Raw genomic sequence first — 13501 nt, 5'->3', positions numbered from 1 at the left:
GCTGCTGCCTGTAGCATTCCTGTAATATCCCTACAATGTTTCTATGATCATTCAGTAGGATCTGTGCTGCTGGAAACACCCTCAGGTCTGGGCCATCGCCCGCGATAAAAATGGACGAATCACCGACTGTTTACAGTATAATTACATTCAATCTTGACACATCTACTGACATGTTTCTTTCTTCAGAGGCCTTTGTTCAGGTGTTGCACTGAAGGAATGTAGACTGGGCTCACTGAATAACCTGCTGCTGGTGTCGTTTTCACTGCCAAGCTTTCACCTCCACAGAGTTAAGAGGGTCATTATTGAAATGTTGCAATGACTGCTAATGCCCTCCAGATGTCATCCTTCAGACTGAACTGAAGCAGAGGACAACACACACACACACACACACACACACACACACACACACACACACACACACAATTTTAAATGATTTATCTGACTCCATCAATTACATGACAGTACATTTGTGAACATTTCCAAGGCTACTAAACATCAGTATCACTGATGTACATTTATATCGTAGCTCCCTCATATTTGCACCATTGATTGATACTTGATCAGTTCATCAGAAAAAGCTGCATCCATGTCCAGGTTCAAAAACACAGCCCACCGCAGGAGAGAAAACTTTGGTAACACTTTATGTTAAGGTACATGTATCAGCCATTAACTAGCTCCTCATTAGCATTCATATTAGCAGCATATTGGCATAATTAGTCATTATAAAACACATACTAAAGCCTGACTCTGCATGACCATATACTACAACTACTGGGACATTAACAAAGACTTCCGAATTACTGCTTCGTGATAAGTATGGAAATTGTTGCATATGAATTACAGGCTTAATAACCTAACCCTAACCCATAATAACCATAAGTCCCCAGAATAAGTGTTAGCAGTTTTGTGCTGAACAAAACGGACCCAAACGTAACTCAGACTCAGAGACAGAGGATATGTAAAAAGGCAACAGTTTAATGGTTCATTCAACTATGTGCAACAGACGAGTCTAGGAGATCCGCACAAAGACTCCGGAGAGTCTACTGAGAGTGAACAGGCCAGGTGAGGGTCCAGCTCCATGTTACTCACAACGAAGGACCGACAGGGCATAGGCCGGAGCACGAGGGTGAGCGCCTGCAGACAGGAGTCAGGAGGGCAAGAAGTAGACAAGCCAAAAAATAGTCACTGTACCAGGTGGCTCTCAGGAGTGTCAGCGTCACCATGAAGGTGAACAGACAATGCTGTCAGCAGGTGGGTCTTGATTGAATAATTGGTCACAGGTGCGCTCAGGAGAAGAGGAGGCCGGACCAGACCTGCCAGCCACACCCTGCAGTAAACACACAAACATGACGGAACAGACACGAGACAGAGGGAAACACAAAGGAACGATAGGGCAAAAGGAGGGGAAACAGCACGCACTAACAGTGACTAATAAAAAGCCAATGTGCTACTAACATGCATGACAATAAGCGACTTAATTGTGAGTGTGTGTACCTTAACATAAAGCATGACCAAAACTTCCCCTCAGGGGTTCATTTACAAAACCAGGAATGTTAGAGATGCTACAGAGCAGGTTATGAGACATAATAAACCATGTTGGCATCCTTTGGGAATGTGTGTTACAGTCTTCACAATGTGTGCTACTGGTATGAAACAAAATCTAGAATAAAGTCGAATCAAATCAATCTGAAATAAAAGCTATTTAAAGTACCCGGACACCGCAGTGCCAGCGAGCTAAAGCGAGTTATTCAGTCTTAAAACGCGGCAGTTAACGTCACAGAAATGCGCCAATCTGTGAGTACAGAGAGAGCAGATTGAATCAGTGCTTGAACATTAGGCGGGAACAAAGTGGATGTAAAAGCTGGGGAGAAAATTGAGATGAAAGATTGATTATTACGATAATAAACTCTTGTCCTCTTATCTTTAGATTTGAGGTCATTCTTTGTTTTAGACCTTTATGTTTTACTCCACATTGCGTCAAAAACACCCTCCACTTCCTCTGCAGAACACAGCACAATGAGGACGAGAGGACAGACTGCTGTGCCCACACAGATTCCTCAGCTGGGCAGAAATTAAAACATTTGATCTGAATTCTGAAGCTGTTTGTTTGGCCTCTGTAAATGGACCTATTGTATGCAAATACAGCGCACAGAAGCATATGACCCCTCCAGTGCAGGGCAGTGGCTAGTGTGAGAGAAATCATTAGCAATGCAAAGTCATGGTGCTCTGATCCTCTTGTTCACAGTCAGAGATTGAAAAAAAAAATCTGCTCATGTCAACGTAAATGTTATTGGATGTGCTTTATTCCAAACTACAGCTGAAGGTAAGTCTGCTTCATTTCTAACTCTGCTATCTGATCAGGTAACTGAGAAAAAGGACCATTTGTTCTTTGACTGTCCAGCTGGTTAAATCTGTGAGTAGTTGACGCTCTGCTGTTAAGTCTTAACTTGACTTTAAAAAACTGCTCAACAAAATCTAGCGACAAATAAAACTGCAGCACTTTCTAAAAATGTTGCCTTTCTCATGGTGATAATCAAGCAAAACGGTATGTACTCAGCAGTGGATGAGTCAGATTTATCTAAAGCTACACAGCTGGTCGTGCAGAGTTTAAGCAGAGAGTTCAGAAGCACAGGATTCCTTCTCTAATACACGTTCAGGCACTTTTGCACCACAGATTATTCCCCTGCCAAGATTTAGAGAGTATTAGACCCACCGTTACGTTGGGTACAGATGCCCACTTTGCATTCTACACCATGGCGACTGGTGAAAGCATGTCACATGACGCATGGTGCCAGACTTCAGTGTTGCACTCTTAAGTGGCCTGCCAACTGCAGAGGGGGACAGAGAGGCTTCCATCTTCTCTGGATTCACATCGATGCCAAACCAGCGGGTCAACATCATCCTCCACGCCGCTTCCTATGCCTCTTACACCTCCTGCTGAGCCGGGTAACAACTTTTCTGCATGTTGGGGACACAGGACGACCAGCAATGATTAGCACAGAGGAGAGGAAACATGCTGGATGCTTTTTAGGATTTAAATGAGATGTAGACTTTATGATTTACTAATTAGCTGGAAAGAACCAGTAGAAACTGTAAGTGTGATTAGTGTGATTGCACTCACACACATATTTGAACATATTTCTAGTTTCTTTTATAATCTTCTTGAATTTCATCGCTGGACAAGATGGATAGACAACAGAGGGTTGGGAATTGAACCTGCAACCCTTTTATTGTGATTGTGTTTTTATTTATTGTTCTGCAATGTCCTGAAGTAACTGCTGCAACTACTGATTATTTTCTTTACATCAGTCTGATAATTACTTTCTCAATTATTCTTTTAATTGCACAAACAATAAAATGTCCAAAATTATTGAAGAAAGGCAGCACAAACTCCTGAAGTCCACAGTGAAATTTCTTGGTTTTTTGTCCAAGCCACAGATTGATTTTCTGTCAATTTCAGCAATTAATTGTCTATAATTTCGGCTCTTCGGTCATATATTTAAAATCTGCTGTGAGTAAGGGACCGGGTTTGAGCAGACTTCAATAAAAGTACAAGTGTAGGCCAAAAGTTTGCAATTAAGATGATAGTATGTACTAAATTTTTGAAAATACATTTTTTTTCTCTGTATAAGGATCATCACCATAATAGTAAGTAAATTCCATTTAGGTCAATTTAATAGAAAATAATACTTGTATTTGTAATTTAAGTATCTAATCATTAGTTGCAAAAAAAAAAAAAAAAAAAGAATTTGGAGGTTATTCTGTATTATTAATTATTATCTTAATTTGCTCAGGAGTGCACATTCAGTACATACTCTATATGGTAAGTGTTAAAATATGCTAAATAGGATAGCAATTTTAATTCAAATGGAGAAGATGTATGTTTTATGATGTAATGACATTAGAGAGTTAGAGACAGGCAGCAAATTTACAGATTATAAAATTATACACAGGTATTATCAGACACCAGTTAAACACCACAACATGGAACTAAAGGATGATAACTACTGTTTGAGCTGTAAAAGTGAACAACGTGCTTTTACTCATTTACCGTGGAAAAGTTCTTTTTTTTCTTCTTTTTGGAAACAAATTATTTAAAGTTTTGGAGAGCGGCTGCAGAAACCACGGCCAGAACCTCCCCAGCTGGGTTTATTGGTTTATCAGGTCTCTTGGACTTTCAGGCTCACTGACGCCTCAGCAGAAAAGTCAGACAGAGCCTGGTTTTAGAGAAAGGTTCGAATCAATGACAGATGTTACCTTTTTAGAAACTTCAATCCAGGCACTAATAATCATCACAGAAACTTCTATGAAATTTGGTTGAATTTTTGTTATTTATGTTGTATTATTACTGGTTTGTGTGTTTGTTCTGTTAGCTGTTGCTGATGATTTACTGTATGTTTGTTTTGCCTTGTGTTGTATTTTGTTCTTTATATACTGGAAAAACTTAAATTGCAGAACTAGGAAATAACATTTGGCCCAATATTTTCTCAGCTGTTGACCCTCTGATGTGTTCTTTGCACTTCTTCCATCAGACCCGGAACCAAAGATGAACTGGGCATCATTCTATGCTGTCATCAGCGGTGTGAACAGACACTCCACAGGCATCGGTCGCATCTGGCTCTCTGTGCTGTTCATTTTCCGTATCCTGGTCCTGGTGGTTGCAGCGGAGAGCGTGTGGGGCGACGAGAAGTCCGGCTTCACCTGCAACACCCAGCAGCCGGGCTGCAACAGCGTCTGCTATGACCACTTCTTCCCCATCTCCCACATCCGCCTCTGGGCGCTCCAGCTCATCCTGGTCTCCACTCCTGCCCTGCTGGTGGCCATGCATGTGGCCCACCGCCGCCATGTTGACAAGAGGCTCTACAAACTATCAGGGAGGGCCAACCCCAAAGACCTGGAGCAGATAAAGACCCAGAAGATGAAAATCACAGGGGCTCTCTGGTGGACGTACGTCATCAGCCTGCTGTTCCGTATAGTCTTTGAGGTCACCTTTATGTATGTGTTCTACATGATCTACCCTGGTTACAAGATGATCCGGCTGGTGAAGTGTGACTCGTACCCTTGTCCCAACACAGTGGACTGCTTCGTGTCGAGGCCCACGGAGAAGACGGTCTTCACTGTGTTCATGCTGGCTGCCTCAGGGGTTTGCATTCTGCTCAACATTGCAGAGGTGGTCTTCTTGGTGGGGAAGGCCTGCAGTAAGCATTTGCACAATGCTGGAGACTCGACTATGGGGGCTTGGATCCAACAAAAGCTCTGCTCGTTCTAACAAAACACAGATTTTATACAGCAAAACAAAGGGACATATGAGTGACCTTACCGCCATTAATTTAACTTGTGAGTGAGGTGCATACAATATACTGTACATGGCAGTTTGACATGGTGACGATATATCCAGTGGTTTATAATCTCAGTGACATCTTTCGGTGGCAGGGTCAAGCAAAACATAGCATTCAGACAACACGTTTCATACCAGCGCGCAATACACAAAGTATTCTCACCAGACTTACGATTATGACCAAAGACTGTGTACAGCAGCACTTTGTACTGACACAGTTTAACAGCTTGAAGCCCAAATAACGATCAATTAAGGAACATTTTATGAATTTTCCAACTGACCACATTATGCTTCTGTTGTCACGGACTGGTTTTGATTTTGATGAAGACTTTTGGTCTTGAAATGAAAATATGAAATCATGAAATGCCACTTCTTGCCACATGCTATTTAAAATCATCAGATTGTGTCAGAAATGTGTGCCTGAAATATGATGAATTGATGTTTGGGGCATTTTAAGTTGTCATATTCTATTATTTACATCAAATATGATCACAAATGTCACGCTTTCGCCTAAATCACTGTGAATTGAATCGAATTAACTGGGTGATCTATGGATTTTTCATAGCTGTTATTAGTGAGTTGTTCAACTAATACATGGAAATCATGTCGCTTTTCATGAATATTAAATGATACAGAGCTTGTTTAACACAGATGCTTTACTTTGGTGGTTAAATGGATCCTTGAGATATAAACAAAACAATAACTTGCAGGAAAAAAACTTGAATTGCAAACCTTTTTTTCTGAAGTTTACGAGTTACGACTGATTGCTAAACATGTTATCTAAATGTATTCATTTTGAAGCTGGATGTTTATATATTGTCAGTACACATTTTAATAAAATCAACCAGAGTTTGTGTAACTGTGTACTTTTTTTTTCCTCAACAAATTGAAAAAGAAAGCATGTCCACGGCTTCTTAAATCGTCCAATACGACTCCAAAGGGAGTATTTCAACATGAGGTAGTTTTGTGGTGTATTTTCATAGGATTTCCTGACTGTGTGGAAATTACTCATGTAATAATACCTTACCTATCACCAGAGAGCAGCAGCTGTCTGCAAGAGGAAATTAAGCTGTGGTCTTGGTGGTCCCATTTTCTGTGTGTGTGACTGAGAGAACAACAAAAAATGTGAATGAAACTCCATCACACATTCAGCGGCAGCGTCACCATCTTTGGACGAGAGCCTCTTGGAGCCGTGATACCACCTGTGATGGAACGTCTCAGCTGATTAAGTTCTCCTTTTGAAGGCCAGAGTGCAGAGTTTTGGGTTATCAATAGCCTCGCCATGTAAGGGGGTCTGTGTGTGGGTTACAATGGTTGACCCCGCGGACAGCTGGACCTGCCGTAGGAGAGCGTGAGGGCACTTCTCTTTTTATGGAACGCATCAACACACACCATCTATAGGTTCAGATTGACAGGAGACGTATTGGCAACACTGTACCAAAAACAAATTCCTCCAATTTGTCATTCCGGTCTGTGATTAGTGTCAGTGGTGACTGTGTGTGTGTAGTTTGTGTTATTTGTGGGGGCATCTTGGTCCCACATGCTCCATTGCAAGATTTGAAGAGTTTCTTCATAGATGTTCGTCAGCAGGAGGCTGATTTTGATGTTTTGTTTTGTTTTGTTTTGTTTTTAAGCAAATGATCAGCTGTTCTGTTAGAAAAGACTGCTACAACAACACTGCTCAGCTTTTTCATCCCTCAGCAATCATCTTGTGTGATGATATGTGTGCCACAGATCAGGCTTTCAAAAATCCACTTAATTTAGCACCATTAAAGCAAAAGTACCAAACATAAAAGTATATATTATTCCTTATTCTGTTCATTCATGTTTTGACAGTGTAATCTGTAACAATGCAACATATTTTATAGCTGATTGTATGTTTTGGATGAAAATTTGAATTGGTAAATTCAATTGGGAAAGGAACAACAGCTGTCAAATAAATGTAATAGTTGTGTAAAGTAGCAGAAGGTGGAGATACTCAATCAGGTAAAAGTTAGGTTAGGGTAAAAGTAGCTCAAATTGTAGTACAATACAGTACTTGTGTGTTCTGCACAGAGCAAACCTGATGCTGTAAGTGAAGCATTTAGCTACATTTTGAGTGGACACAAAGAACTTTCAGGTGAGGGTAAAGGATCTGGATTAAGTTTACACGTGTTTCTGTATACTTTATGTATCACCACTATACATAAAGCTTGTCAGCCATTCAACAGTGCAGCACTGAGGGAAGGCTCTGCACTGTCTGATGCTCCTCCACACAAGTCAAGGGTCAGAGCACCATGACAGTGTCAACAAAGCCACTCCCTTCACCGTGAATTATATTTAGAGCACACTGACATGCAAGGCTAACCTGCATCCTCACTGGACTCTTGAGCTGCTACTCACTCGAGCAGACACACCTCTTAAGTAAGAGGTTTTATACTTTTCTACAAATGGGAATTGGCTTCATCTGTGCTTGCGCTGAGACCAGACAGGGGTTTGGTTGTGGTGGTTCGTTGAACACTGGGCATTGATCAGGTCAGAGTGGGAGGGCTGCAGGCGGGATCATAGAGCCTCCAGTGCAAAGTATCTGAGAGACGTTTATCTTGGTACTACAGTTTCCTCAGTGATTGAGGAGAAATGGCCTCTCTGTGAACTGAAGAGGCTCAGTCACCAACTGACTCTGGAGCTGCACTGCTGTAGGAGATGAGCGTTATTAGGTATGTCTTTCTTAATGAAGATACCAAGGTAATTATTTTAAATGTCTTACTTAATGATCCACAGCTCTGACATTAATTTGTCCATCTGCAGTAACCGTAGCAAGGTATAAATTTCTGAATGAAATCCAGGCTCTGTTTGAAGTACACTTACAGCAGTTCATACAGTGTAAACAGTATGTTTTCAGGATCCTGTCATTCCTGCTCTTTATGTGTCGCACAGAGGTGCTCAGTTTTCACAGCTGGTCCACTACTGATCACTGATCCACATTTCTGAAGGACAAGTACAACTATTTTTAAGGTTCATTTTTGCTATGTTGTAACCAATAGGCTCTGAAATCTGAACTAGACATCTAATTCTGGAGTTGAGGAGCACTGTTGAGTACTGTGTCACAAGATCTATGCCGACACGAAGAGTCTCCCAGCCTGCTCCAGGGCTTTCTCTCACACACAGTGAGCAGTGTCCTGGCCATTTTTTTAATCAGTCTGTAATGGAAACTGAACAATGAATTCATTATCAATCATTGTTTCTTTTGGGATGTCTGTCTGGATTTTCTTAAACACAGGAGCCCTTTGGTTGTGGCAGCAATACCATAATATGCATATCATCAGATTATTGCACAGCCAAGCTGTTTTGACATCTTCATGGTTCCCACGTTTACGTGCATGGCGCAGGTATTGCGCATGAACAAAATGCATTAAAATACAAGAGTCTTTATTTCATATGAAGTTTATTTGGATCCCGCTGTGACCTCTAAATTTCTTTTTAAAGCTGCCACAATCTCAATTTTTTACAACAATGGATCAAAAGACAATGTGGAATGTGATAGCCTTCACAGAAAATTCACCAGAGTTAGTTACCCTCAGCTCTGCAGAGCTTTTTAGCCTCTTTCAGCCCATTGCTTTGGTTTTACAGTCCACAGCTGCACTGTACCCATGATACGCTACCTGCTCAGCACCAAACTACAGACAGGCAAAGTTAGGGAGTAGCTAGTGACCATAGTGGCACACTGACATACTGTTCCAGCTGTTTTAACCCATTACTGATTTTATTTCATCCAGGTAAAAACAAAATTGTCTAAAAATCTCTGATGAAGCTTGTACATTAACACTTTCCATTCCCGCCCTCCCCTTATAGGTGTCTCTCCTGATTCTGTGGATAAAACTGAATTAGTATTTGTGAGCCAGTATGGGGGACTGGAACTTGTTGGGGAAGCTGCTGGAGAGCGCCCAGGAACACTCCACCGTTGTGGGCAAAGTCTGGCTGACAGTGCTTTTCATCTTCCGCATCCTGGTGCTGGGAGCTGCCGCTGAGAAGGTGTGGGGCGACGAGCAGTCCGGCTTCACGTGTGACACCAAGCAGCCCGGTTGTCAGAACGTCTGTTATGACAAGACCTTCCCCATTTCTCACATCCGCTTCTGGGTGATGCAGATCATCTTTGTCTCCACGCCAACTCTCATTTATCTGGGCCACATCCTTCATCTGGTTCGCATGGAGGAAAAGGAGAAACAGAAGGAGAAGGAACTCGCCATCCAGATTGAAAAGCAGCAGTTACTTGGCAACAAGACCAAGAAGGCCCCAATTAAAGACAACCAGGGCCACGTGCGTTTGCAAGGCACACTGCTGCGAACCTACGTCTTCAACATTATTTTCAAGACCTTGTTTGAAGTGGGCTTTATTGTTGCTCAGTACTTCCTGTATGGGTTTGAGCTCAAGCCAATGTACACTTGCGACCGCTGGCCTTGCCCTAATATGGTGAACTGCTACATCTCCCGACCCACCGAGAAGACAGTCTTCATCCTCTTCATGTTGGCCGTGGCCTGCATCTCCCTGCTACTCAACCTGGTGGAAATGTACCATCTAGGTTTCACAAAGTGCCACCAGGGCCTTCGTTACAGAAGATCTCAGGCTGCAAATGAGGGTTCCAAGGCCCTAACTGAGACGGTCATGCCCTTTGTCCCAAGCTATAACTACTTTGCTGGTCATCCTGCAGTGCCTGAACCTTTCCCCGCGGACACCAAGTACAGCATGGCAGAACCAAACTCTGCTTACAGCCCCTACAGCAGCAAGGTGGTTTACAAGCAGAATAGAGACAATATGGCCGTGGAGAGAAAAGGAAAAGCAGAAGAAGATGATGTGAAGGAGAGGAAAACCTCCAGTTCAGCCTTTGAAGTGCCTGTCGAAAATCCACGGCGAAACAGTCAGTCAAGCAAGCACAGCAATAACAAGAGCAGGCTGGATGACCTGAAGATCTAAGGAGAGACTCGGGATCAAGACTCAGCAACATATGCATTAGCCTGTAAAAATATGGAAGACTATTGGGGACTAAAGTATTGAGGGAGCACAAAACAGATTATAGCTGTAATCAATTTTCAAGTCAAGATTTGGGAACAGGGTCAGATTTGGAAATGTCGAAAAAATGTTGAGTGCAAATTCTGGATTTTTTAAAAGAACTCATTACAAACATGCCTCTTACGCTCATATTTTCTCATGAATAAACCTGAGAGAGCAAGTAACGCTTTTGCTCTGCTATCACTATGACTTTGCATGTGACGGAGACTCACTCAAATCACGAGTCTCAGATCTTCTTGTGGTATCAAACCATCACAGTTCTTTGCCCTCAAAAGATGTTTGGTGTATACAAATCTCCTCCAGCATTTTCCGAAATTTGTTTTCCCACTCGCTCAGTAGTTTTGACATGAATGAACTTCCATATTTGTGGGTGAAAGGAATGCAGATAACTTGAGATTTATTTTGTTTACAAGCAATTTACCTAAAAGTCACAGGAAAAAAAACAGTTAGTCAAATTGACTTCCTACTGCAATTTGATATGTGAAATTTTTGGAAGACACGAACTCCAGATTTTATTGCATGTTACTGTTTGCAGTAAATATGGAGCATGCACAGTGCATTACTCAGCTCTAGATGGACACAGCTAAAAAGGTAAGACATATAACCATACATACAAGCCATGTAGTTTTACCGTGAGAGATTTTTCAAATAATGTTTTCAGAGACTTAGAAAGTTTCAACCCTTCAACCCTTTGCTTTGATCAGTATGGGCAACTGATCTCAACACATTTATTTGGATTTTCTCCAAAAAATAGATACATCGCCATAAACAAATATCCAATTATCATGCTTGCTTTTTTGTGACTGTGTAATTTGATTAAACTGATGTGCAGCAAAGGAATGTTCAGCCAAGATTCATGTTTTAAGTCAGAAATCTGATCTGCTGTGATCATTGAGAGGCTAAAAATAACGGAAATTCCTTCCTCATCTGTCATGAAAATGTCAAGTTACGGAAGGTTTGATGGTCGGAAGTAAATAAAAACTGCAGACATTAAAATGTATTATTCATGCCGCAGCTCAGCAAATTTCACAGTTTAAGCCAGACTATGTTAATATTCACATAAACCTCTTAAAAGATGACAGATGTTTCAGTGTTTATCACAGCATCAATTCACCAAATGCAAATTTAACGTGATTGGATTTCAAGTATTTGGATGTCATATATTCTAATCAGCATAGTTTGGTTTGCACTGTCACCTCATCGTGAACTTTTTTTTTAGCATTTAAGTGGATGTGGACTTAAAAAAAATGGTTTACATTCACCTCCAAGTCAGTTACACACATATCAGACATCAAACTATTTACTTCCTCACTGATAACTTTGACTGCAAACTGTTAATGACACAGTGTGTTCTATCAACATTATGAGCTATAAGAGACAAGTTGAGATTTACTCAGTAGGCTGAACTTTATATGAAATATTAAGTGCCTTGAGTTTATTAAAAAAAATTCAATACTGCCAAGAGTGGAAAAACTGACGTTACCATCAAAAAATGCATGCAAATATATATTACAGATTTCCAGGGTTGTGCTAGTTACTGAAAAATAGGAATTACTTATAGTTTGGTCATTAAGAAGCAACGCCCTCACTTTACCAATTACTTCCATCAAAAAGTAAAGCATTAATGTGATAAGCAACTTTTTAGTTACATTTCTACCATGAAATGCTGTGACTTGTAATACGGCTGTGCAATATGACCCCCTCATATCCCGATATCAGTCATTTTCTATCCAGATAATGATAGGCAACATATCCTGATGGAGCATATTTTCAGTAAATTCATTGAATTAATAGTTTATATAAAGTGATCACAAGGAAAGGCCTATTTCTTATTACATGTGGAGTGACACACTTGAAAATAAAAGGTATTCGCTCAAATTTGATTACTTCTCTCCTTTTAGTTTGAACATTTGTGCAAATTTTCAATTAGGTATGTAACAAAACATGAAATATTAATATATGAAATATAAAAATGTAAAATGACACTTTTCAGCTGTAGCTGCAGACAAATAACCCCATTTGAACGCTGAAAATGGAGCGAGTCTTCCTGGTATTTCTACTGCTTTGGAAGCATCACATCATCCTTATAAGACATGTTGACTGATGGTTCGTATTCAGGCCCATGCTGGTTTGGTCATACTGTGAATATTTCCCTCTTGGCAATAGCTGCATGATTTCAATAAAATATGTTTAAATTTAATGACAGAATAACAGCAGTACAAAAAATCAAAATACCGTTCAGTTGAGCCTGGTTTTTTCAGACTGAGCGCAGTATGGATGGACCCATTTCCAAAACACATGCCATCATACGCTGGTGAGAGCTGTGCTTCAAAGACTTTTTCACTGCTGCTATAAATAACTCTCATGCACACTTGGAGGAGCAATGTGGGTGACATGGGGGTAGGGGGACCAAAAGTTTCTTCTTCTGCATCAGCAACAACAACAAGACAGAGCAGTTTACTGTGCATCAAATCATGACGGCAGTCAATAATCAACACAACACAGAAACAATATTTTAGAGGATCATCTGCTCTCTGCCCTGAAGCAACAGCTATATTAACAACAGTAATAGTGTCTTTCATTTCGTCAAATACTGCAAACTCTTGTTGGCTGCAAGTGATGAAGCTTCTATTCTCCTTCAGTTTCCTTTTTCATCTCTTTTTTTTATATATATTTTACAAGTCTAGAAGACTCCTGACAAGTTTTAAATGTAAAAACGCACCAGCATTTTGAAGTTACAGTATTTTTACTATCATATATGGGTAACCAAGGCCATTGGCATGCATGGTTAAAGATCAACCCTGATGCAAAATGGTAGTGGTCTCCATTGACTTTCATTCATATGAGCCAAGACAAGAACTCTCAGACTTCCAGCGTAGCCTGGTCTCTCTTGACAGGACAAGGCTGACTACTGAACAGGTGATGGGGGTTAAGGTTATGAACTCCAGCTTACCACTATATGCAACCAAAGCTCGGAGCCAGAATAGTATGAGTGACACGCAGAGACCATCCATCACCGAATCACACCGCCGCTCGTAAATCAGACAGACGGAGTGCACACTTTAGGACGAGTCAACGAGGGAACATTTCACTGTTAATGGTGATTTATTGTGGGCC

At 40.9% G+C, this 13501-nt stretch overlaps 2 protein-coding genes across 3 annotated transcripts; both read left to right on the top strand.

Moving 5' to 3' along the window:
* The first annotated feature begins 2186 nt into the window (after positions 1 to 2186).
* On the top strand, positions 2187 to 6197 carry gjb1a (gap junction protein beta 1a). Of its 2 annotated transcripts, none has more exons than XM_076751275.1 (2): positions 2187 to 2323; positions 4533 to 6197. In XM_076751275.1, the coding sequence occupies exon 2, from the start codon at positions 4547 to 4549 to the stop codon at positions 5267 to 5269; it is 723 nt and encodes a 240-aa protein (XP_076607390.1). In that variant the 5' UTR covers positions 2187 to 2323; positions 4533 to 4546; the 3' UTR covers positions 5270 to 6197. The 2 variants fall into 2 exon arrangements, with proteins under 2 accessions (XP_076607390.1, XP_076607389.1); XM_076751274.1 differs by lacking the exon at positions 2187 to 2323 and adding an exon at positions 2804 to 2946.
* Positions 6198 to 9220: 3023 nt separating this feature from the next.
* Positions 9221 to 10288, top strand: gja2 (gap junction protein, alpha 2). The gene has a single exon (XM_076750511.1). The coding sequence runs from the start codon at positions 9221 to 9223 to the stop codon at positions 10286 to 10288; it is 1068 nt and encodes a 355-aa protein (XP_076606626.1).
* Positions 10289 to 13501: the final 3213 nt, after the last annotated feature.

Source organism: Chaetodon auriga, chromosome 15 (genome assembly GCF_051107435.1).
Source record: "Chaetodon auriga isolate fChaAug3 chromosome 15, fChaAug3.hap1, whole genome shotgun sequence".
In the NCBI taxonomy this organism is placed as follows: Eukaryota; Metazoa; Chordata; class Actinopteri; order Chaetodontiformes; family Chaetodontidae; genus Chaetodon; species Chaetodon auriga.
The sequence above is the reverse complement of the archived record's forward strand: the minus strand, read 5'-3'. Positions and strand labels throughout refer to the sequence as shown.

Excerpts from the sequence above, each read along its gene's own strand:
- gjb1a (XM_076751274.1), top strand. The coding sequence starts at position 2,919 with ATGCCTCTTACACCTCCTGCTGAGCCGG. Across the intron at positions 2,947-4,532 it reads TACACCTCCTGCTGAGCCGG|ACCCGGAACCAAAGATGAAC; the intron begins GTAACAACTTTT and ends TTCTTCCATCAG.
- gja2 (XM_076750511.1), top strand. The coding sequence starts at position 9,221 with ATGGGGGACTGGAACTTGTTGGGGAAGCTGCTGGAGAGCGCCCAGGAA.